This window comes from Triturus cristatus, chromosome 7, assembly GCF_964204655.1.
Source record: "Triturus cristatus chromosome 7, aTriCri1.1, whole genome shotgun sequence".
NCBI lineage: Eukaryota > Metazoa > Chordata > Amphibia > Caudata > Salamandridae > Triturus > Triturus cristatus.
The window spans coordinates 1,564,824,250-1,564,851,060 of NC_140590.1; the positions used below are offsets into that span (position 1 = coordinate 1,564,824,250).

General features: G+C 41.0%; 1 protein-coding gene and 1 long non-coding RNA gene across 2 annotated transcripts in view; one reads left to right on the plus strand and one right to left on the minus strand.

Moving 5' to 3' along the window:
* Nucleotides 1-26,811, plus strand: part of LOC146812387 (uncharacterized) — a 110,833-nt gene that overhangs the window by 62,772 nt on the left and 21,250 nt on the right. The window contains exon 6 of the mRNA XM_085619390.1: nucleotides 4,913-5,047. Within this exon, the coding sequence (XP_085475516.1) occupies nucleotides 4,913-5,047 (135 nt within the window). The remainder of the gene's footprint in view (nucleotides 1-4,912; nucleotides 5,048-26,811) is intronic.
* LOC146812389 (uncharacterized) lies at nucleotides 2,331-26,561 on the minus strand. Its single transcript, XR_014966843.1, has 3 exons — nucleotides 26,343-26,561; nucleotides 25,540-25,737; nucleotides 2,331-2,439 (listed from the first exon to the last, which is right to left on the minus strand). It is a non-coding gene; the product is annotated as an uncharacterized LOC146812389 (long non-coding RNA).

Sequence of the window (26,811 nt, forward strand, 5' to 3'; positions counted from 1 at the left end):
CGCCTTGAGAGCGCTCTGCTTCTCTTCCTGCTAAAAAGAGTGTGGGCTTTGCAGCGCGGGGATGCTGCCTATTTAGAGGGAATCCTGACGTAGGGATTCCTCTGTGCTGCATTGTGGAGTGGGTGCCCACCCCGCATTTTGCCCAACCGAGCGTGAGCCTACCCCGCTTTGTGCATATTTAAACAGTGGGTGCCCACCCTGTGTTTGGTGTCGTTGGCGGGTGCCCACCCCGCTTATGTTATTATATTGAAGCGGGTGCGCACCCCACATTGCCACCTAGAAGAGGAAGAGGAACCGCCGCCGCCGCACCAACAAGATCGGCCCAGAGGAAGTCAGGCAGCCGTGCCTGGTTGGGGTCGTGGCCTGACTCCCCCGAGCCGGAAGGAGAATTCAGGCAGGAGCCCACCCCGCATTGGACGGTGCCAGAAGTATCCCATGGAGGAAAGCGGAAGCCAGGCAAGCCTTATGCCTGATGATGGGCGGGGCTCCCCGGGCAGAGAAGGAGAGCCTCGCGTGCCTGCACCGGTGAACCGAGCCTCGCAGGCTCACCCGGTCCTGAGGGAAAGGACCGGAGCCTCGAGGGCTCCCAGTGACAGACTTCCCCCGCATTGGAGGACACAGAGTACAGTGAGAGCCCGGTGAGTGAGGCTTCAGTATTGGTACATTATCAGAGCCTATTTTCAAAGCGGATCCGCAGGAGAGTCGGATGTTCCCATGTTTGGGGGCACATTGTTTGTAGTGCCCCAGTAGGGGTCCAAAGGGCACAGAAGTGACAGTGCCCCTTTTCAATTTGTGCTCACAGCTGTGCCGCCATAGCGGGCAGCTGCAATGTTTGTCTACATTTGTTGACAGAGCCCCAGTGGGGGCCCAGAGGGCACAGTGAGTGCCAGTGCCCACAGTTACCTTCACAGCTGCACCGCAATTAGCGGCAGCTGCAATGTTTAGGCCAGAGCATTTTGAAGAGTCCCAGTGGGGACCCAGGAGGCACGGTGGTGCCAGGGCAATTGCACACTTTTGACTCTGCTGCAGTGGCAGCCAGCCCTGACATTTGGGACATAGGGCATTTGAGCCCTCTGAGAAGGCCAGTTGGCCAGGGGGTCAGTGTTCGGTGGGTAGGGCGCCCTAATGTGATTTATGTGATGCTTATGATAAATGTGATTTATGCACCCTGATTTATGCCTCTATTGTGATTTCTGCTTAGGAGGTTATTGCATAATGTATTTATGCTTGTGAGGGTATTGTCTAATGTGTTTAGGCTTATGAGGTTGGCGCATAAGGTGTTTTATGCATAAAGTGATGCTTATTGCATAGTGTGATTTATGTTACAGGATATAATGCTGAGTACAGTGTTTTGCCAATAATTACTGGTTATGTTCTACATTTACTATTTGTTCTTTGTGATGGTTCTGACAGTGGCCCAATTGGCCCTGTCATGTGTATATAATCCCCTGTAAATATTGACTAGTTGCCACTGTATATATTGTGTGATTACTATTCTAATGTGTTTTGGATAATACAAAGGCTATTTTTATACATCACCTTGTGTGGAGTTCCTTTTGTGGTGTGCCTAGTGTGTTGCTGCTGTGTGTGTGTTGTGCAAACGCTTTACACATTGCCTCTGGGATAAGCTTGACTGCTCGTGCCAAGCTACCAAGGGGTTGAGCAGGGGTTATCTTCAGCATGTAACTCCCTTGCCCTGACTAGAGTGGTGGTTTCTGCCTGGCTTAGGCGCAAGCCCTAGCCAACCAGAAATCCCATTTCTAAAAAGGTAGAATTCTCTTCCTCATTGCTTTGCAACACTTTTTCTCTTCAGTTGGTGTATGTGCTCACTCCTGATGGGATTCTTCGGCCCTGCCTGGGTTTCTTAGCTCCTCAGGAGTGTCTTGCTACTGTTGGTGGTTCTTCGCCCCTTTCTTGGCTTCATTGTGCTCTTGTGTCCTGTTGTTCTTCTGGACACCTCTTTTCTAATTTATCATCTTGAAGCCTTGCTGTCTTCATTTGAGGCTTTTTCCGTTCAGGGTTTTACTTCTTTTGGGGCTTCTTCTAGAAGGCACAATCTGCTTAAGCTCTAAAAGTATCAACATCGTGACTACAGGAAGGGGTCAAACTTACCTCTGTCAGACCAAGAATGTCAAGTACTGGGCTTTAAGATCTTCTCACCAGCCACGGTCTGTTAATAGAAATTCTCCATTAGAGATATCTGACAGTACCTGGGATTCCGCACTCAGCTTCTTTATATTTTTTCTTCTTATAAAAGATGCTTCTCTGAGCTTCTCTTTTCTTTGAAATCTGCTTTCAAACTCCTTTTATTTATACCTGTAAAGTCATTAGGCTTTGTCCTGCTTCCAAGGCCATGTGAAGTATTAGCGTTATCACGGGTGTCACTGCCATTCTTGACCACTTGAGAGCATATCCTCGAACAAAGATTGCTCAATATGTCTGTATCACAATAATTTACAAAGAGAACAAATAAAAACACACGTTTAGCTCATAATCCCTGCCCTTCATCCATATTTAAAATTTAGACAGCTGCTCATAAATTGCCAATCCTTTCCATTAATCATTAATGCATATCTTAAATCTGCCAAGTCCTATAATATATTAAAAACACATTCAATATTTCACATATATTTAGGAAGCCCACCATCTGACTATCTTCCAGCATTAAACCTGTGCTATCCAATCAGACACCTTCAAATCAGGATGGTTGGGGAAATAGATTTTCCTACCTTAAAACAAATATTCAAGGGGGAAGTGAATTTTATTATGCAAAAACAAATATATATTTTGTGCATGAGAAGTTGTAATTCACCATGGTTTTCCAGGAATACACCTGGACATTTGTGACTGTCAAAGTTTCCCAAGGAAATGTTTGTGAATTCAAAAAAGTTAGAAATCTGCACCTATTAAAGGATGGAAACGAATTAGAATATTGTTTTGAAGATCACTCCATTGGTGTTCGGATCTACCGGTCATTATCACAAAAAAGTCTTGGTTTGCAGGTTTTGGAACTTTGGTATCCTAATCTGTTTAGGTGGAGCTTGCACTCAAGTTCTGCTGACTCTGAAAAAATATGTGCATGCAAGTTATGGAATGAGGCTGAGAAAAGTAGTGTCTTTGTCAGTTTAATGCCACACCCTCTCCAGTCACTTTGGATTACGCTGGTAACGCACAAAGTTCTTTTCTCAAAGTTTTGGCTTCAAAGACAACAAATTTAACTAAATCTGAGGTACAACTTGTCTAATTGATGTCCTTCAAGGGCTTCAGTGACTCTCTTAAGTTTTCTAAAGCACATTTCTGAAACTGATTCTGATTTATCTTCTCTCTGATCAGCAAGGCTGAATCCACTAAATCAGGGGAGTCCAAAATGTAGATAGGGTTTACCTAAAGTTAACTAATTTTCATTGTCAATGGTAATCTTGAAAATCTGCCATGAATCCAGTCCACCTGCACACATGTTTGAAACCCTTGGAACAACTTAAGCGTTGGGAGGTTTGGATGTGTTATACTGTATGAATCAAAATTTCTTAGAACCATTTATTAAAAAAAATAATGAATGCATTGCTTGTTGACAGTGCTAATATATGTCAGTGAACTTGGAACCAATTAATCAAATGCCACAGGTGATTACATATGGGCCTGATTTAAAATGAGCAATAATGTAAAGTTTGTTGGTTGTTGGCAGATGCAGTAATTCTGGCTTTGGGGTAATTAAAACTCCCCCACAGTTTGATGGGAATTTCACTATTGGTAATTCTGCCTTCGAGAATGCAGCGAGCTATATCACACCAGCAATGAATCAGAAGATTTTATTTTACCACTTATCTCTATATAACACTTTCGATGAAAACCATGGAAACTAGGCTCAGGATGCAGGCCAAGATCCTAAGGAGTGATATGGCGTAAAAAGAGCCTGATTGGTCTGAGAACAGGTAGGCCGATCGGAGTAGTGTAGCTAGGATGCCATGGACCATGGTGTGTGAAAGGAAAATGGCCTCTTTGACTGCTGTTGGGGTAGTAAAATACAGCAATTATTAAGGTTAAATGGGACAGCTCGGGGATGTAGGCTTTGGTGTCACTGCACCTGCGCCTCCAATAGTAGCCACGGGCCACCCTCCCCCAGTGGCTGGTCACAAGACACGGCTAACACAAGCCATATGGCAGGGCAGATCTCTGCTCATGCGACTCACGTGGGAGGTACTTGAACAGTCATAGGATCCTGGCAGAGGAGTCAGAACATTACAAAGGGTCTCAAGTCTGAGGGGGCACAGTGAAGTGAAGCACCCATGATCATTTAGGGCTGAGAAGAGCCTTTGGGATTAACAGTACAAGTAGGAACCGAGGTGAGGCAGAGGACAGAAAATTGGAAGAGAAGGAGCATTGAGATTCACATGACGAATAACACCTGATATACCCTTAGGTAAATGTTTTGTGGAATCTCAGGCCACAAAATAGCCATGAGGAGTCACAGACACTAAAGTACCCCATTTAGGGTCCTGTGGATCCGCAGAGAATCAGCCTGTAGAGTCTTACGTGAGGTGAAGAACATGAAGAGTCACAGAGAAGTATCTAGTGATGTCACAGGACACGCGAAGAGTCTGACGCAGTGGTGTAACAAACCCTGAGGTGGCCCACCTGCAAAGTGCATGAAGGGCCCCCCCTCCGACCACACTCAGGAGCTCTGGTAACAGGGTACTGGACTGAAGGGGCCACCTGGAGCTCAGGATCCCCACGCCCCTGGTCTGATGTATCACAAGATAGACACCTTGAGCCTGAAGATGATCGGAAAAGAAGGGGTCACAGGGGCCACCAATCAAATGCGGAAATCCTGAGGTCAGAACAGTTTGGAACCCATTGCAATATTTACTATGAATAATAAGCTGCATGCTAATGTGAATATTTTCTTTTATAGCAGGATTTTGCCCGCCTAACGTGCTGCCTCCAGGAATAGATGCTACAATTTGCATTGTTGATTGTAGAAACTGCAGTGAAACGGAGATGTGCTGCTCATACGGATGCTCTTCAAAATGCAGGCCGATGTCTAAAGGTATTATTTTATCACAAGCTAGTTTCATATTATTCCATCCTGCTTTCTCCACCAGTCACAGTTTGTAGCTAAACATTTGACCAGCAAATACTCCACACAAATGTGAGTTTTTGACTGAGGCAGCCTCCAAACTCTTAACATAAAAGGATATAAGTAGTGCATCATAAAGGAGCGAGTTAATGTAGTCAGTAGGAGGTGCCAAAGTTATGGTAATTTGATGGTGGTGCACAAATAATAGATTTAAGGTATAACTATAACTTTAGCATTTCTTAGGTTTGTATTGTTAAAGTTTGGCTTGCATAGAAAGAATAAATACAGTTATAGTAAATTAAAGATGGTACATTGATTATCAATGTAAGGTACAACTATAGCTTTAGCACTGGCGTTTCTTATTTCCTGAAGCATTTTGGTCTCTTAGACCTTTTTCAAAGGGGGAGCCAAGAGCATTCAAGAGGCTGAAAGATTAACTAAACCATTATATGTAAATATATATATGTTACCTACTGGCGATAGCCAGTAGGTAGTTATAGTTAGGACCACGTTTCCATAGGAAAACCTCAACATTCTATTTTGAATAACTTTGGCGCCGGTCGACGAATCCTCGCGAATTTCTCAAAATAGGTGGGGCGCTACGCTCCGCTCCTACCCTGAAAGTCTCGGGGGGATTCGTCAAGCGGGGGCTGAGATAAAAGGGGGGTCCCAAAACGCGTTTTTCCCATGCATTTTTCCATAGGACCTTTAGAACGAGCTACAGCCCGAATGGCTGAACAGAATTACTCAAAATTTGGCAGAGAGGTAGTCCCTAGGTCAAGGAAGTGCCTTTTGTAGGTTTGGTGTAAATCTGTTCAGTAGATTCTGAGAAAATAGCCTTTAAATCAATATATATATCTGAGCCAGCTTACGGTACGCTTACCGTACGCTTACGGTAAGCGTACGGTGGCGTGCGCGAGCGCGATTCTGATTGGCTCTTAGATCTTAGTAAACATTCGAATCGGCCGAAACCAGGAAGCGGCGGCCGCCATTTTGTCTCTCGCACTGAGAGAGATTTTTAAAATCGGAAGCCCAAAAACATGTAAAGGGGCTGTTTTGACAACTCCCTCCCACATAGTCATGTTGAGGGAGTCCCCAAACATCCCCCAAGTGCAAAAACGGTTTTATTTTTTTTTCGGCAATTTCGCGGGGTACGCTTACCGTACGCTTACGGTAAGCGTACGGTAAAAAAATAAAAATAAAAAAAACACTATCCACACTTACCCCACCCCCTGTGCTTTTGGTGGCCGAAGGCCACCAAATGTGCTGGGCTTATTACAATGGAAAAAACACTATCCACACTTACCCCACCCCCTGTGCTTTTGGTGGCCGTAGGCCACCAAATGTACAGGGCTTATTATAAGGGAAAAAAACTTAGCATTTAAAAAACCGTACTAATTCACTGAAAAAACCATAGGTTTCACACACGTTATAGTTAGGAATTAGCATTTAAAAAACCTTGCAAATTCACTGAAAAAACCATAGGTTTCACACATGTTATAGTTAGTGGAAATTTTACTGATAAAAAACCAATGAAATTGCCCCGTTATAGTTAGCGCAGGCAACTATAACTCACGCGACCGCAATCCTCTGCTGATGACATATGTGTCTTTATGAAAAAAAAATATTTGTAATATATGTATAGCTAAAAATGTATGGAAGAAGACATGGGCAAATAAGTGTCTAAATACAGTATTAGCATCAGCAGAGGATTGCGGTCGCGTGAGTTATAGTTGCCTGCGCTAACTATAACGGGGCAATTTCATTGGTTTTTTATCAGTAAAATTTCCACTAACTATAACATGTGTGAAACCTATGGTTTTTTCAGTGAATTTGCAAGGTTTTTTAAATGCTAATTCCTAACTATAACGTGTGTGAAACCTATGGTTTTTTCAGTGAATATATATATATATATATATATATATATATATATTATCTACTGGCGGTCGCCAGTAGATAGTTATAGTTAGGACCGTGTTTCCATAGGAAATCCGCAACATTCTATTTGGAATAACTTTGGTGCCGGTTGACGAATCCTCGCGAATTTTTCAAAATAGGTGGGGCGCTACGCTCCGCTCCTACCTTGAAAGTCTCGGGGGGATTCGTCAAGCAGGGGCTGAGAAAAAAGGGGGGTCCCAAAACGCGTTTTCCCCATGCATTTTCCCATAGGACCTTTAGTCCGAGCTACAGCCCGAACGGCTGAACAGAATTACTTGAAATTGGGCAGAGAGGTAGTCCTCAGGTCAGGGATGTGCCTTTTGCAGGTCTGGTGTAAATCTGTTCAGTAGGTCCTGAGAAAATAGCATTTAAATCAATATATATATCTGTAAGCGCGCTCCGTGCGCTTACGGTAAGCTTACCGTACGCGTACGGTGCCGTGCGCGAGCTCAATTCTGATTGATGGTTACATGACTGTAAACATTTGAATCGGTCGAAATCAGAAAGTGTTGGCCGCCATTTTCTGTCTCTCGCTCTGAAAAACAAAGGTGGATAACGTGAAAAGGGGGCAACAAAGAGAGTTGCAGACCCCCTAGCGTTTGTCAGGGGGTCCACGAAGGACCAAAAAGTACGAAAAATAAATGTAATAGTTTTTTTAAAAAAATCACGGAGTGCACGCACGGTAAGCTTACCGTACGCGTACGGTAAAAAAAAATTAAAAAAAAAAAAAACGAAATAACAATCACATTTATTAAATTAATTGGAGGACCCGCAAGGGAAAAAAAAAAATTGTAAATGTGTAAAAAAAGGCGAGGCGCGCACGGTATGACATGCGCAACGTGGGCGCTCGGTTCGCGAATCGCACCGAGTGCCCACAGCGCGCGCACCGTGCGCGAAGCGCACCGTGCGCGCAGGATGTGCGCAATGTGAAAAACCAGAAAAAAAAATAAAAAATAAATACATAACTTAGCATTTAAAAAACCGTACACATTCACTGAAAAAACCATAGGTTTCACACACGTTATAGTTAGGAATTAGCATTTAAAAAACCTTGCAAATTCACTTAAAAAACCATAGGTTTCACACAAGTTATAGTTAGCTGTACATTTCACTCGTGAAAAACCAGAAAAAAAAATAAAAAATAAATACATAACTTAGCATTTAAAAAACCGTACACATTCACTGAAAAAACCATAGGTTTCACACACGTTATAGTTAGGAATTAGCATTTAAAAAACCTTGCAAATTCACTTAAAAAACCATAGGTTTCACACAAGTTATAGTTAGCTGTACATTTCACTCGTAAAAAACCAATGAAATGCCACGTTATAGTTAGATCAGGTAACTATAACTTGCGCGACCGCAATCCACAATGTGTCATTTCAGATGTCATCATTGATGTCATGAGTGATGTCACTGACCATGTCATGAGTGATGTAATATGTGACGTCATCAGCAGTTTATTGTGGGCGCGCAAGTTATAGTTACCTGATCTAACTATAACGTGGAATTTCATTGGTTTTTTACGAGTGAAATGTACAGCTAACTATAACTTGTGTGAAACCTATGGTTTTTTAAGTGAATATATATATATATATATATATATATATATATATATATATTATATATATATATATATATAATATATATATATTATATTATATATAGGTTATTGGTTATTGTCTTGAGTTTTAACCTTTTTACATTATGTATATATATATAATCAGCGCCTCCTATCACCCTACAGCCCCCTTCCTTCTCTCTCCTTCCCCTGTTATATAAGGGGACCTCCCCCCCTCCCTGTTAAGTACCAGGAATTAATCATTGTGCAGTTATTGCCATTATCCATCCCGGTCTCCTTCTCCCCTACATGCTCCCCAGCCACTCGGCTACACCATTTCACGCCAACTCACCTCCGCAGCAACCGATGTTAACTTTTGTTTTTTAAGTAGTACCAGGAGTGGACTGAACCCGGTGTCTTATCTACTTGCACTTACTGTCGCATTAATAGGACATGCTATCACAGGCACTAGCCAATCACTGTAAAAATATTAATTTACTAATTCATTTTTCGTGCCTCTATTATCAACCTGGTGTTATAAAATTTAAATAGGACTTGCATTGAAACTGAGCACAGATCGATAGCAGTGTTCACCGCCACTTAGCGTTTTTTATTTATTTATTTTTCTGAAATGATTGTTTTGCGCATTGTTACCTATTGCCACTTTGAATTCACTTGAAGAATCATTTTGTTACATACACTATGAATTAACAGTGTTTATTTTAACTGTTAGAAACCGTCTATATACTTTGTTCAATTTTGGTTGATAACGTTTTGGGAAGCCTGTCTTCTAAACCACCAGGCAGACTAGGAATACATGCAATATGTTTTCTATGTTTACTAATGTGCAACAGGAAATGCTTGAAAAGACACTACCACTTCCTGGTCTTTGTATGACTTATTGACAAAGACCGTGCTGTCGAAACGAGTCGAGTCATTAAATACAATCTCCTGAGAAAAAGAAAACCTGTGTGCGAACCTTTTTTCCTGCGTCCCGAACAGCGCGAGAAATACTTTCAAAAAAAATATATATATATATATATATATATATATATATGTATGAGAGAACACAGAATGGTTCAGCACTCAATAATCGGACGATTGAGTTTGTTCACTAGCATAATATACACATTCTTTATGTATGCATTTAAGAACTTCCATTGTAGTGTTTTTCTTTCTTCATTTGTCCATTATTAACCATTTCTTCACTTAGAAATATATCAAACAGATAAAGTCCAAGAGCTGACGCATTTTGTCCACATAGAACTTCTTCAGGGCTTTGACCAGTGTGTGGGATTCGCCAAATCCATAATGTCTTTTGGCACAGTTTATGTCCCAAAGACAATCAGGTTATGTAGAATGTACGTCTGGTAATATAGGTCTATCACAGCGTGTTCGTCATGGCATTGGCTTCAAAGCAGGAAGAAGATTTTATCTGTTTGATATTTTTCTATGTGAAGAAGGACTGCTGCTTTGGAGGAACTGCTGGCCTCCCAAAACCCCAAGTGATGCCCCCCAGGTCCTGGACCCTGGGTGTGGCCCAGAGAGCTGAAATCAAACTTTTGGGCTCTTTGCAAATGGGCCGGTTGGCACCAAGACCTTGCCGCTCACACCGCGATTCAGTGCAAAGTTCTGTCAACCCGACCCTTCGAACTACAGCATTGACCACTTGTGGGGACCGACAATACAAGGCTTCAGAAACGCGCTCCGGCGATGCTGGCAGCCTCCCACAATACTCTCTTGCCTCTTGAGGCCCTCTCGATTGCAAACGGGAGTCTTGGCACAGGTTTGAGAAGGTAAAACTTCACTGGACCCAACCTGGTGATTGTAGCTGACATAAGCACCATCACGGTCAGCCTGAACTTGCGATTTTGACCTGGTCCAGCACGACCAAACAGCCATAATTGGTGCTTTGTGCTTTTTGGCGCAATTTTCATTAATATCTTTAAACATTCGTAACTCTGGTTCTACTGATCGGAATTTTGTCGAGGTGGTGTCAAATAATTGCTTAAAAGCTAATCTATTTTTCTAAATCGGTTTAGCATTTTTTTGTCTTCTGCTGTTACTTTATTACTGTTTGTGTGCTGCATAAATAATTCACACATTGCCTCTAGGTTAAGCCTGCATGTTTTTTATGCCAAGATACCCAGGGTTAAGCACAGGTTGATTTAGTGACGTTTTGTAGCTCATCCTGCACGGGACTGTGGCTGTTGCTTGATCAGGGCTCACACCTCAGTCAACCAACATCACAATTTCTGCAGATACAGTAGTAGAAGGCCATTTGTAGCTTAGTTTTATGCTTTATGTTTATAGTCTCTTTGGTCTTGCTCGCTCTGCTCTAGTGGAAACATCATGCTTTTCATAGTTGAATAGCGCCTGTGCACGATTGTTATAATATTTTGAATTGCTACCCCCTTAAAAAGCACTTGAATCATCTCTTCACCAAAATTTAAAGTACAAAGATTTCCACAAAATTACTAATGCAGTTGGCAGTGATGGTCCAGTTTCACTGGACTGGTCTCAAGGTGAATTTCTGTACCCAAGTGTTCTAACTCAAAGATGCCCGACTGCCAGCATACTTCCTCCAATGAGCCAACGTTAGCTAGGCAAACAATGGAGAGCACAGCCTGATCATTTGAAATGACAGTATCCTGTATTTTCTAAGTCCAATACATTATATTCTCAAGGTGATTGATTGTGATAAAAACGTCCACATTCAGTCCATCAGTCACTTTAAAGAGGCCTTCAAAGACACATGCATTTTCCAATCCTTTATTCTTTTTCTTCTCTTTACTTGAAATCATAAGAGATTATAGTCCAGTCCCAATATGGGATTTCTTCAGGGAAACATTTACAGAAAGGTTTCAGTACACACAGCCCTTTCCAAGTATCATTGCAACATTCCAATGTTCATATTCCTTTCTGTGTGCCCATGTCCTCGCACCTTTCTCAATGCACTTGCTAAACAAACCAGTAGCAAAAGTAAGTTGTCCACATTGCATACGGAACACCAACATATTTGTTTTGCTGCAATTTGGAAAAATGAGCATCTTTAAAGGTCAGCACAACTTCAAACTGCCTCCCCTTAAATTGGATGTCTGCATAATGATCGGTTATTTTATTATGCACGATTGATCAAAACCATTGCACATACATGACACAAGAAAACATAGTTTAAACAAGATTGAAATTTGTTAAAAAGTCCTCATTCAATCTATAATGAGAAGTTGATATGATTTAAAAGAACCCACAGGATAATGTCTCTGGTTTCGAGTTTTCCTAACCTCGCCTGGTGATGTCATTTGATTACGAGGGGGACCTTCGATGATTTCAGCAATAATAATAATAATAATATTTTTTTTTCTTAAATTTACCAATGTCAAACCATTCTCCTCAATATATTGAAAAGATAACTTCTCAAAACACACCACCGATGTGTTTATTTAATATTGGGAGGTATGGGATGAAAGTATTGCTTCTCCACTGTTTCCATTTGGGCTCCCTTATGTTAAATATATTCCCTTCACTTGGTACAAGGCGGAAAAATAATGAAACTGAGCAATAACAAAGTCGACAACATTCATGCACTAAAATTAAACTGTGCCTGAAGCAGTTGCCTTATTTCACCAAAACAATGCCAATATAGCGAATTGACACCACCCACTCTTTGAAACACCATTGCGTCACAGGAAATGTCATCACAAAAGATTAATGTCTTCAACAAATATTGAGGTAAAAGGACCCGCTTAAAATCCCTAACTTTAGGCATCAAAAATAATCAAATTCCACCAACTGTAAAAGGGAAAACAGGTTTGTATTCTCTCAGTCATACATCGCGCTGTAAAATAATAATAAGTACAATCAGGTACTGAATTTAGTTTTAAAAGATCGCAAGACAAACACGTTAAATTAATGGGAGTTTGAAAAAGAGTTTTATTGCAGCAACATGGCCCTTGCTTCGCATACACACCTCTTAAAAATGCCCTGGACGTTGTATACTACCAACACTGAATAAACTCTAGACTAAACAAACAAAATAGACTAAGGCCACAAAGTAGGCTGTTCCTCTGTAAAACTGGTGCTTTTGGTTGGAACACCACATTACTTTCTGAATCTGTACCCAGTGCTTAATTTGAGCCAGTGGTTCTTGGTGCCGGTGGAGGCACTGGCACAACTTTCCGGAGAGCAACCCGAATGAAAACACACAAAGCAGAAAGACAGAGAAAGAGTGAGATGCCGTAACAAAGGGAAAAAACAGGAACCAGCAAGAGTGAGAAACAAGCATTTACAATGCAACAGGTCTCGCATTTGTAAATTTTAGAGCTATCGTACACTAAAACTACGGACCCAAATCACTCCATTCCAATGCTCGCAAGACTCCAAGATTACATCAGGTGTGATAATGTAATGTTAGCACGTATTTGTTATCTTAGCTCATCCTGCTATCCTTACACACTTGGAATATATTATGACATTTATTCAGAATTAATAAGGGCAGAAGTTACAACTAAAAAAACTGCCTGCAGCACTGAGCCCATATACACTATAAGACGAGCATATTTTCAAATACAAATGCTGAGTTTTAAGCACGACGGCGTGCTTGTCTACAAAATCAGGAATTTTCACGCTCGCTGCTAACATTAGCTGCAATAGTAATTACGACCCAAATCACTCCATTCCAATGCTCGCAAAACTCGCAGATTACATCAGGTGTGATAGTATAATGTCAGCACGTAATTGTTATCTCAGCTCATCCTGCTATCCTTACACACTTGGAATATAATGTGACATTTATTGAGAATTAATAAGGGCACAAGTTACAACTAAAAAAACTGCCTGCAGCACTGAGCCCATATACACTATAAGACAAACATATTTTCAAATACAAATGCTGAGTTTTAAGCACGACGGCGTGCTTGTCTACAAAATCAGAAATTTTCACGCTCGCTGCTAACATCAGCTGCGATAGTAATTACGAGCCAAATCACTCCATTCCAATGCCGCAAAATAAAGACAGCTAAACCCTTCTAGTAAAATAAATACAACGACCTAAATAGCAGTACAACTCTTCCCGAAAAATAAATTAAAACAAAATAAATAGCAGAAATGGACCATCGTACACTAAAACTACGGACCCAAATAACTATATTCCAATGCTCGCAAAACTCGCAGATTACATCAGGTGTGATAGTATAATGTCAGCACGTAATTGTTATCTCAGCTCATCCTGCTATCCATACACACTTGGAATATAATGTGACATTTATTGAGAATTAATAAGGGCAGAAGTTACAACTAAAAAAACTGCCTGCAGCACTGAGCCCATATACACTATAAGACGAGCATATTTTCAAATACAAATGCTGAGTTTTAAGCACGACGGCGTGCTTGCCTACAAAATCATGAATTTTCACGCTCGCTGCTAACATCAGCTGCGATAGTAATTACGACCCAAATCACTCCATTCCAATGCTCGCAAAACTCGCAGATTACATCAGGTGTGATAGTATAATGTCAGCACGTAATTGTTATCTCAGCTCATCCTGCTATCCTTACACACTTGGAATATAATGTGACATTTATTGAGAATTAATAAGGGCAGAAGTTACAACTAAAAAAAATGCCTGCAGCACTGAGCCCATATACACTATAAGACAAGCATAGTTTCAAATACAAATGTTTAGTTTTATGCACGACGGCGTGCTTGTCTACAAAATGATGAATTTTCACGCTCACTGCTAACATCAGCTGCGATAGTATAGTTACAGCACGAAATTGTAACATGAAATCATCCTGCCGTCTTTACATACTTAGAACATGGGATGAGATTCGAGAGGGATTAATAAAGTTAGAGCTTGCAAGTATAAAACACCCGAAAACAGTGAGCCCATGTGGTTACAACAACAAAACAGCACCAAAGGCTAAAGTGATGTTCCTTATAACACAAGCACAGTTGTAAATAAGAAACGTTTGTTTTGGGCAAATGTATACCATTTTACACATCAACACGCTTCACGCTCGCTGCTGATATCAAGTATGATCGTATATTTACGGGACTTCATTCACACATCAAATCATCCTGCTATCCTTACGAAGTCAGTACATGGTGTGCCATTTGTTATATATTCATAAAGGCACAAGGGACAATTATAAAAGAGCCTGAAGCATTGCGCCCATGTACACTATTATTCAAGGGTTTCCTACCCGCATCCACGCTACGCGCACACAGCCACTTCGCAGTGCCCTTCAATTGGGAATAATGTGTGAAAAGGGTAAAAAAATCGGAAGACAGAAAGTCTGGTATGGTGTGAAGTGTCAGCTTGTTTGTGGCAGCTAAAAAACGAAAGAAACCAGGCCAAGATAATTAAGTACATTGAGATGGGCAGTATAGATTGTAATCTCTTCGTTCCCAGCTTCAAAGACATGCAAATGAAGACACAGAGTGATGTGAAAGGTCTTTTCCATTCCAATGCCGCAAAGTGAAGACAGCCAAACTCCCGGGAAAATAAATAAAAATAAGCCCAAAAGCAGAAACGGACCATCGTACACTAAAATTACGACCCAAATCACTCCATTCCAATGCCGCAAAATAAAGACAGCTAAACCCTTCCAGTAAAATAAATACAACGACCTGAATAGCAGTACAACTCTTCCGGAAAAATAAATTAAAACAAAATAAATAGCAGAAACGGACCATCGCACACTAAAACTACGGACCCAAATCACTCCATTCCAATGCTCGCAAGACTCGCAGATTACAGCAGGTGTGATAGTGTAATGTCAGCACGTAATTGTGATCTCAGCTCATCCTGCTATCCTTACACACTTGGAATATAATGTGACATTTATTTCAAATTAATAAGAGCACAAGTTACAACTAAAAAAACTGCCTGCAGCACTGAGCCCATATACACTATAAGACGAGCATATTTTCAAATACAAATGCTGAGTTTTAAGCACGACGGCGTGCTTGCTTACAAAATCAGGAATTTTCACGCTCGCTGCTAACATCAGCTGCGATAGTAATTACGACCCAAATCACTCCATTCCAATGCTCGCAAAACTCCCAGATTACATCAGGTGTGATAGTATAATGTCAGCACGTAATTGTTATCTCAGCTCATCCTGCTATCCTTACACACTTGGAATATAATGTGACATTTATTGAGAATTAATAAGGGCAGAAGTTACAACTAAAAAAACTGCCTGCAGCACTGAGCACATATACACTATAAGACGAGCATATTTTCAAATACAAATGCTGAGTTTTAAGCACGACGGCGTGCTTGTCTACAAAATCACGAATTTTCACGCTCGCTGCTAACATCAGCTGCGATGGTAATTACGACCCAAATCACTCCATTCCAATGCTCGCAAAACTCGCAGATTACATCAGGTGTGATAGTATAATGTCAGCACGTAATTGTTATCTCAGCTCATCCTGCTATCCTTACACACTTGGAATATAATGTGAAATTTATTGAGAATTAATAAGGGCAGAAGTTACAACTAAAAAAAAATGCCTGCAGCACTGAGCCCATATACACTATAAGACAAGCATAGTTTCAAATACAAATGTTTAGTTTTATGCACGACGGCGTGCTTGTCTACAAAATGATGAATTTTCACGCTCACTGCTAACATCAGCTGCGATAGTATAGTTACAGCACGAAATTGTAACATGAAATCATCCTGCCGTCTTTACATACTTAGAACATGGGATGAGATTCGAGAGGGATTGATAAAGTTAGAGCTTGCAAGTATAAAACACCCGAAAACAGTGAGCCCATGTGGTTACAACAACAAAACAGCACCAAAGGCTAAAGTGATGTTCCTTATAACACAAGCACAGTTGTAAATAAGAAATGTTTGTTTTGGGCAAATGTATACCATTTTACACATCAACACGCTTCACGCTCGCTGCTGATATCAAGTATGATCGTATATTTACGGGACTTCATTCACACATCAAATCATCCTGCTATCCTTACGAAGTCAGTACATGGTGTGCCATTTGCTATATATTCATAAAGGCACAAGGGACAACTATAAAAGAGCCTGAAGCAGTGCGCCCATGTACACTATTATTCAAGGGTTTCCTACCCGCATCCACGCTACGCGCACACAGCCACTTCGCAGTCCCCTTCAATTGGGAATAATGTGTGAAAAGGGTAAAAAAATCGGAAGACAGAAAGTCTGGTATGGTGTGAAGTGTCAGCTTGTTTGTGACAGCTGAGAACCGAAACCAGGCCAAGATAATTAAGTACATTGAGATGGGCAGTATAGATTATAATCTCTTCGTTCCCAGCTTCAAAGACATGCAAATGAAGACACAGAGTGATGCGAAAGGTCTTTTCCATTCTAATGCCGCAAAGTAAAAACAGCCAAACTCCCGGGAAAATAAATAAAAATAAGCCCAAAAGCAGAAACGGACCATCGTACACTAAAATTACGACCCAAATCACTCCATTCCAATGCCGCAAAATAAAGACAGCTAAACCCTTCCAGTAAAATAAATACAACGACCTGAATAGCAGTACAACTCTTCCGGAAAAATAAATTAAAACAAAATAAATAGCAGAAACGGACCATCGCACACTAAAACTACGGACCCAAATCACTCCATTCCAATGCTCGCAAGACTCGCAGATTACAGCAGGTGTGATAGTGTAATGTCAGCACGTAATTGTGATCTCAGCTCATCCTGCTATCCTTACACGCTTGGAATATAATGTGTCATTTATTTCAAATTAATAAGAGCACAAGTTACAACTAAAGAAACTGCCTGCAGCATTGAGCCCATATACACTATAAGACGAGCATATTTTCAAATACAAATGCTGAGTTTTAAGCACGACGGCGTGCTTGTCTACAAAATCAGGAATTTTCACGCTCGCTGCTAACATCAGCTGCGATAGTAATTACTACCCAAATCACTCCATTCCAATGCTCGCAAAACTCGCAGATTACATCAGATGTGATAGTATAATGTCAGCACGTAATTGTTATCTCAGCTCATCCTGCTATCCTTACACACTTGGAATATAATGTGTCATTTATTTCAAATTAATAAGGGCAGAAGTTACAACTAAAAAAACTGCCTGCAGCACTGAGCCCATATACACTATAAGACGAGCATATTTTCAAATACAAATGCTGAGTTTTAAGTACGACGGCGTGCTTGTCTACAAAATCAGGAATTTTCACGCTCGCTGCTAACATCAGCTGCGATAGTAATTACGAGCCAAATCACTCCAATCCAATGCCGCAAAATAAAGACAGCTAAACCCTTCTAGTAAAATAAATACAACGACCTAAATAGCAGTACAACTCTTCCGGAAAAATAAATTAAAACAAAATAAATAGCAGAAATGGACCATCGTACACTAAAACTACGGACCCAAATCACTCCATTCCAATGCTCGCAAGACTCCAAGATTACATCAGGTGTGATAATGTAATGTCAGCACGTATTTGTTATCTTAGCTCATCCTGCTATCCTTACACACTTGGAATATAATGTGACATTTAATAAGGGCAGAAGTTACAACTAAAAACACTGCCTGCAGCACTGAGCACATATACACTATAAGATGAGCATATTTTCAAATACAAATGCTGAGTTTTAAGCATGACGGCGTGCTTGTCTACAAAATCAGGAAATTTCACGCTCGCTGCTAACATCAGCTGCAATAGTAATTACGACCCAAATCACTCCATTCCAATGCTCGCAAAACTCCCAGATTACATCAGGTGTGATAGTATAATGTCAGCACGTAATTGTTATCTCAGCTCATCCTGCTATCCTTACACACTTGGAATATAATGTGACATTTATTGAGAATTAATAAGGGCACAAGTTACAACTAAAAAAGCTGCCTGCAGCAGTGAGCCCATATACACTATAAGACGAGCATATTTTCAAATACAAATGCTGAGTTTTAAGCACGACGGCGTGCTTCTCTACAAAATCAGGAATTTTCACGCTCGCTGCTAACATCAGCTGCGATAGTAATTACGAGCCAAATCACTCCATTCCAATGCCGCAAAATGAAGACAGCTAAACCCTTCTAGTAAAATAAATACAACGACCTAAATAGCAGTACAACTCTTCCGAAAAAATAAATTAAAACAAAATAAATAGCAGAAATGGACCATCGTACACTAAAACTACGGACCCAAATCACTCCATTCCAATGCTCGCAAAACTCCAAGATTACATCAGGTGTGATAGTGTAATGTCAGCACGTATTTGTTATCTTAGCTCATCCTGCTATGCTTACACACTTGGAGTATAATGTGACATTTATTCAGAATTAATACGGGCAGAAGTTAGAACTAAAAAAACTGCCTGCAGCACTGAGCCCATATACACTATAAGACGAGCATATTCCCAAATACAAATGCTGAGTTTTAAGCACGACGCCGTGCTTGTCTACAAAATCAGGAATTTTCACGCTCGCCGCTAACATCAGCTGCGATAGTAATTCTGACCCAAATCACTCCATCCCAATGCTCGCAAAACTCGCAGATTACATCAGGTGTGATAGTATAATGTCAGCACGTAATTGTTATCTCAGCTCATCCTGCCATCCTTACACACTTGGAATATAATGTGACATTTATTGATAATTAATAAGGGCAGAAGTTACAACTAAAAAAAACTGCCTGCAGCACTGAGCCCATATACACTATAAGACAAGCATATTTTCAAATACAAATGCTGAGTTTTAAGCACGACGGCGTGCTTGTCTACAAAATCAGGAAATTTCACGCTCGCTGCTAACATCAGCTGCAATAGTAAATACGACCCAAATCACTCCATTCCAATGCTCGCAAAACTCCCAGATTACATCAGGTGTGATAGTATAATGTCAGCACGTAATTGTTATCTCAGCTCATCCTGCTATCCTTACACACTTGGAATATAATGTGACATTTATTGAGAATTAATAAGGGCACAAGTTACAACTAAAAAAACTGCCTGCAGCAGTGAGCCCATATACACTATAAGACGAGCATATTTTCAAATACAAATGCTGAGTTTTAAGCACGACGGCGTGCTTCTCTACAAAATCAGGAATTTTCACGCTCGCTGCTAACATCAGCTGCGATAGTAATTACGAGCCAAATCACTCCATTCCAATGCCGCAAAATGAAGACAGCTAAACCCTTCTAGTAAAATAAATACAACGACCTAAATAGCAGTACAACTCTTCCGGAAAAATAAATTAAAACAAAATAAATAGCAGAAATGGACCATCGTACACTAAAACTACGGACCCAAATCACTCCATTCCAATGCTCTCAAAACTCCAAGATTACATCAGGTGTGATAGTGTAATGTCAGCACGTACTTGTTATCTTAGCTCATCCTGCTATACTTACACACTTGGAATATAATGTGACATTTATTCAGAATTAATACGGGCAGAAGTTACAACTAAAAAAACTGCCTGCAGCACTGAGCCCATATACACTATAAGACGAGCATATTCCCAAATACAAATGCTGAGTTTTAAGCACGACGCCGTGCTTGTCTACAAAATCAGGAATTTTCACGCTCGCTGCTAACATCAGCTGCAATAGTAATTACGACCCAAATCACTCCATTCCAATGCTCGCAAAACTCCCAGATTACATCAGGTGTGATAGTATAATGTCAGCACGTAATTGTTATCTCAGCTCATCCTGCTATCCTTACACACTTGGAATATAATGTGACATTTATTGAGAATTAATAAGGGCACAAGTTACAACTAAAAAAACTGCCTGCAGCAGTGAGCCCATATACACTATAAGACGAGCATATTTTCAAATACAAATGCTGAGTTTTAAGCACGACGGCGTGCTTCTCTACAAAATCAGGAATTTTCACGCTCGCTGCTAACATCAGCTGCGATAGTAATTACGAGCCAAATCACTCCATTCCAATGCCGCAAAATGAAGACAGCTAAACCCTTCTAGTAAAATAAATACAACGACCTAAATAGCAGTACAACTCTTCCGGAAAAATAAATTAAAACAAAATAAATAGCAGAAATGGACCATCGTACACTAAAACTACGGACCCAAATCACTCCATTCCAATGCTCGCAAAACTCCAAGATTACATCAGGTGTGATAGTGTAATGTCAGCACGTACTTGTTATCTTAGCTCATCCTGCTATACTTACACACTTGGAATATAATGTGACATTTATTCAGAATTAATACGGGCAGAAGTTACAACTAAAAAAACTGCCTGCAGCACTGAGCCCATATACACTATAAGACGAGCATATTCCCAAATACAAATGCTGAGTTTTAAGCACGACGCCGTGCTTGTCTACAAAATCAGGAATTTTCACGCTCGCTGCTAACATCAGCTGCGATAGTAATTCTGACCCAAATCACTCCATTCCAATGCACGCAAAACTCGCAGATTACATCAGGTGTGATAGTATAATGTCAGCACGTAATTGTTATCTCAGCTCATCCTGCTATCCTTACACACTTGGAATATAATGTGACATTTATTGAGAATTAATAAGGGCAGAAGTTACAACTAAAAAAACTGCCTGCAGCACTGAGCCCATATACACTATAAGACGAGCATATTTGCAAATACAAATGCTGAGTTTTAAGCACGACGCCGTGCTTGTCTACAAAATCAGGAATTTTCACGCTCGCTGCTAACATCAGCTGCGATAGTAATTACGACCCAAATCACTCCATTCCAATGCTCGCAAAACTCGCAGATTACATCAGGTGTGATAGTATAATGTCAGCACGTAATTGTTATCTCAGCTCATCCTGCTATCCTTACACACTTGGAATATAATGTGACATTTATTGAGAATTAATAAGGGCACAAGTTACAACTAAAAAAACTGCCTGCAGCAGTGAGCACATATACACAATAAGACGAGCATATTTTCAAATACAAATGCTGAGTTTTAAGCACAACGGCGTGCTTGTCTACAAAATCAGGAATTTTCACGCTCGCTGCTAACATCAGCTGCGATAGTAATTACGAGCCAAATCACTCCATTCCAATGCTCGCAAAACTGGCAGATTACAGCAGGTGTGATAGTATAATGTCAGCACGTAATTGTTATCTCAGCTCATCCTGCTATCCTTACACACTCGGAATATAATGTGACATTTATTGTGAATTAATAAGGGCAGAAGTTACAACTAAAAAAAATGCCTGCAGCACTGAGCCCATATACACTATAAAACAAGCATAGTTTCAAATACAAATGTTTAGTTTTATGCACGACGGCGTGCTTGTCTACAAAATGATGAATTTTCACGCTCACTGCTAACATCAGCTGCGATAGTATAGTTACAGCACGAAATTGTAACATGAAATCATCCTGCCGTCTTTACATACTTAGAACATGGGATGAGATTCGAGAGGGATTAATAAAGTTAGAGCTTGCAAGTATAAAACACCCGAAAACAGTGAGCCCATGTGGTTACAACAACAAAATAGCACCAAAGGCTAAACTGATGTTCCTTATAACACGAGCACAGTTGTAAATAAGAAACGTTTGTTTTGGGCAAATGTATACCATTTTACACATCAACACGCTTCACGCTCGCTGCTGATATCAAGTATGATCGTATATTTACGGGACTTCATTCACACATCAAATCATCCTGCTATCCTTACGAAGTCAGTACATGGTGTGCCATTTGCTATATATTCATAAAGGCACAAGGGACAATTATAAAAGAGCCTGAAGCATTGCGCCCATGTACACTATTATTCAAGGGTTTCCTACCCGCATCCACGCTACGCGCACACAGCCACTTCGCAGTGCCCTTCAATTGGGAATAATGTGTGAAAAGGGTAAAAAAATCGGAAGACAGAAAGTCTGGTATGGTGTGAAGCGTCAACTTGTTTGTGACAGCTGAGAACCGAAACCAGGCCAAGATAATGAAGTACATTAAAATGGGCAGTATAGATTGTAATCTCTTCGTTCCCAGCCTCAAAGAGATGCAAATGAAGACACAGAGTGATGCGAAAGGTCTTTTCCATTCAAATGCCACAAAGTAAAGACAGCCAAACTCCCGGGAAAATAAATCAAAACGCGCTAAATAGCAATGCAACTCTCCCGGGAAAATAAATAAACATAAGCAAAAAAGCAGAAAAAGGAACATCGTACACTAAAATTACGAGCCAAATCACTCCATTCCAATGCAGCAAAATAACACAGCTAAACCCTTCTAGTTACATAAGTAAAACGCGCTAAATAACAGTGTAATTGTTCTGAAAAAAAAAATGAAAACAAAATAAATAGCAGAAACGGACCATCGTACACTAAAAGTACGGAACCAATTCACTCCATTCCAATGCCTCAAAGAAAACACAGCTAATAAAACACGCTATGGACCCAATTCAAAGTAAACACAGCTATAATAATAAAACACGCTACTGACCCAATTCACTTCATTCCAATGCCTCAAACTAAACACAGCTAAACTCTTTCAGCAATAGCCACGAAAAGAAACAAAAGAGTTCCAACTGAAACACTTCATGCCACATAAAGCATGTTTACTGTAGTTAGGCGGTGCTGCGTGGGCGTTCTTAAAAAAGTAAAGGCTGATCGACAAAGGGCATTAGCCTGTCAGAAACCAACACACTAAAACAGACAAGCTCAGGAACCAATTACTGACAAAGAGCTGCAGTAGGCGGAGATTCAACACATTTACAAATTACTTAATGCCTCGGAGAGGCAGCGCATGCTCTGCCCTATGCGAGACCTAAAAACAGGTAGGGAGTGATGGGTGATGGATTAAAGAAGAATTAGGTGCATTTTCTCTCACTGGCAGGGAGCTCTCTGGATGAGGAGTATCTCATTATTGACATAACTGGTTTCGCTAATCTCGTTTTAAGTTTAATTAATGACCTGAAGCCTGCAGATCATATGCAGTATTATGTCAGAATGCTGCCATTTTCACCCTATTTTCTCCTAGCTTTAAAATCTTGAAGCTTGCTGCAGGAATTATTAGTCATTGAAACGTCTGTGTCCGTCAGCGCTTTCACTGCTATCGATATTGCTAGATTCAACAACACTGGCTTTCCAATGGCCTGCCACTTAATCACATGTCCATTCATTTCAGCCGCAAACATAGACTAGGACCCTTATTATGTGGAGTGAAATTCCACCAAAATTGGTAATACCACCATAGACTATTCCAAGTACTGCAACGACTCCCCCGCCACCACAACATATTCCAAGGGGAATATTTATGGGAATTGTGGTGCAGCGCAGTACAGTTACTTTGCTATGCAGCCCTGCGTCACAGAGAAAGGGCAGGAATGCAATGTATTTATACAATACGGTGCATTCATGTCCTTTCTCCCTGCACTCCCACCGTTTCGGCAGCCTAACACCAATGCAGGTACCATTGTACCATAGTGCCAGGGTGCCTGTGTTGTAGGCAGGATTGTTTTTGTGCAGCAAGGAGCACCTTCCTGCACAAAAATGATCCATAGAGGCATTTTCCTCTTTCTATGAGTGCTGCAGAAGGCAGCGAACATAGAAAGAGGAAAAAACAAGGAGCAATAAAGATATTTCTCCTCTTTACGGCACACCTGGCGAGGTGTATCTATTTGGGGCAGTCCCAGGTTTTCTAAGTTTGTTAAATCTGGGAACGTGTCAAAAACCATTGGATTTGCATGGGAACACCAACCGCAATGCCCATGGGATGCCTTGCTTGTGCAGAATAATGCAACGCAGAGATTTATGCTAGATTGCATTACTTCATATTTATGAAGACCTTCAAAGCCACGCAAAGTGGTTTTGCGTGGCTTCATAAATATGACTAGGAGCTTTGTGTTGAACATGTACCACATTGCGTGGTGCAACCGTGATGCAATGCCCTTGTAAATATGCTCCCAAGTGTTCTTTTCGCCCAGGGTGCTGTCCCGGTCAATCCAATTTATGGCCAACCCTTCCCTACCCCCAACCTGAACAGGCCCACCGAAAGATATTTACCACCTGCTCTCCATTAAACTCCCAGAAGTTGGAGAAAATCTGTACAAAATCCAAATTCTGGCAGATAATTTCCCATTCCTCAGAGTTTAATTTACAATTCATGTTAGTTCATGGGGAGGTACCAGCAACAGTTGTTAGTAATGGCTCTGATATCTCCTTGATGAATTAATGGGGAACTTTTAATGGAGGTCTTGGAGTTTTCAGCTAATCCTTCTTACTTTATCAGCCTATTACTTGTGTCTAGCTGTTGCATTTTTCTTCCATACTCTCTTACTTTGCACAAATTCCTCTACAGCAATCAAAACCTTAGAGAAGGTGCATGTCTCACTGGGAATGCTAGGGAGACACACCACTGGAGACTGGAACCATTTATATGTTTTGCCTGCACAGTGCTTGCGCTGTGCTTGTGAAATCTATTATACTTAATATATCTTAAAATGGGCTTACATCCCAACCGTACTTCTTATTTTTTCCTGTGCTTGCCATTTTACTTTTCCTTAGTTTCTGTTGGTTATAGCGTTCTATTTCCTGTTGTTCTTTGTGTGTTTCTCTTATCAGTGTCCCGAGGCCCAAGTACTCATATTCATTTGCTTTGGTGAGTGGAACTTCTTTTATTAGATTAAGCATTCAACGCACAGACGTCACGTTTGAAGCATGGTTGTTTACTAAACAACTTCACACATGGTATACACATTTCCTTACAATGCATATGTTTAAATTATTGTCTCCCGCAAAATATTTATTCTTCCTCTAACTAGCCTTTTTTAATAGATGATCTTTGTTTATCTCATACAAAATGTAAGTTACCACTCCATAAACAACATTGGGCATATCCTCAACACCCTCCAATTGCAATTGCGAACACACATTCCAGTTTCTACAGTAATTACTGTTTTACAATACGGGTGAGCAAGCAACCTGTCTTGCTCCCTCTCTCGTTTATTTACTTCTTAACATTCTGTCAGGCTCACCTGAGGTCTCTGCGGGGACAGGAGGCAAGAGTCAGATGAATAGATCCCAACTTCCTTCTACCACTAGCCCGCCCAACAATGTCAAAGAATTACCAGTGAATAGAGGGAAGAGGGGAGACAAGGGAAGAGAAGTAGAGACAGGGCAGGTCCAGCACACGTCCAACACCATGAAAGCTCCACTGGGATCCGGAAGAATTCCTGCGAACAAAAGGCTAAATCAACAGTTGGATAGGCTAGGAGCAAGCATACATAACTAATGGTCTGCAAAATATTCTACCTGGAAATCTCCCCTCTTCCGCTTGTATCCACAGTTAATGAAATAAAACGCAACAGGTGCAATATTCCTAAACACAGATAAAGATAATGCTAACACCTAATAACACTGATTCACAGTAGGGTAATTATGCTGTAAAGTAGATGCATATCTTACCCCCCCAAACATGTGAGGAACACGTAATACATGGTGGCTTATAAAGAAAGTATGTTTTTGTGGGTTGTTAACAGCACAACCTTCCAAATGATCAACGTAAATTCAGTAAGCAGCCACCTAATCAGTTGAGCCAGCAGGCCTGTATAGTGCCCAAAGAAAAGGGGTAGAAGCGACTGCCAACCCCTGCAAAATCTGAGGTCTGTGATATGCAACTATGTGCTCCTTGCCTCAGGAGCCGAGGTAGCTGTCATGGGATAAATATATATCGCACAATACAAATAATGCCAAATAATGTGTGAGAACACTCTGTACAAGATCGAGAATATAAGGAAAATTCAGATGCCTGGATGCCCACTCAAGAAGGAGCCCTTACACAGCATGCAGAGGGAGCATTCAGAGGGCGGGGCCACCTAACTAGCGGTAGCGCGTTACCGCCAAACCAAGTGAGGGTTCTGGTCGAAGGAGCCGAGAGAAGCGGAGAAGGGCCAAAGAAGGTCCCCGTGACATCTTTAAAGAATCAGTGTCCGAGAGCAGTTAAAGGTACTCAGCAACTCTTGAAGGGGAAGCAGGAACCACAGACGCGACACGCCAATGCTGGAGCCCAGGACCCGGCAGTGACAGGAGTGACCCAGAAGTGCTAAAGCAAGAGACCAACAACTAGAACGCGGAGTGTCTGTATTCCCGACGCGTCGCGTTTTATGCGGGCGGTGACTCTACCTTCACCTCCCCCTTTACTGCAGCACTAACTCGGGCACAACCATGACACATGCACCCTCGAGAGCTTGCATGCCTCCGTAGTCCATTTCCTTCAGCCCCGCCCTCCTCCCACTGACTGGTGTCAC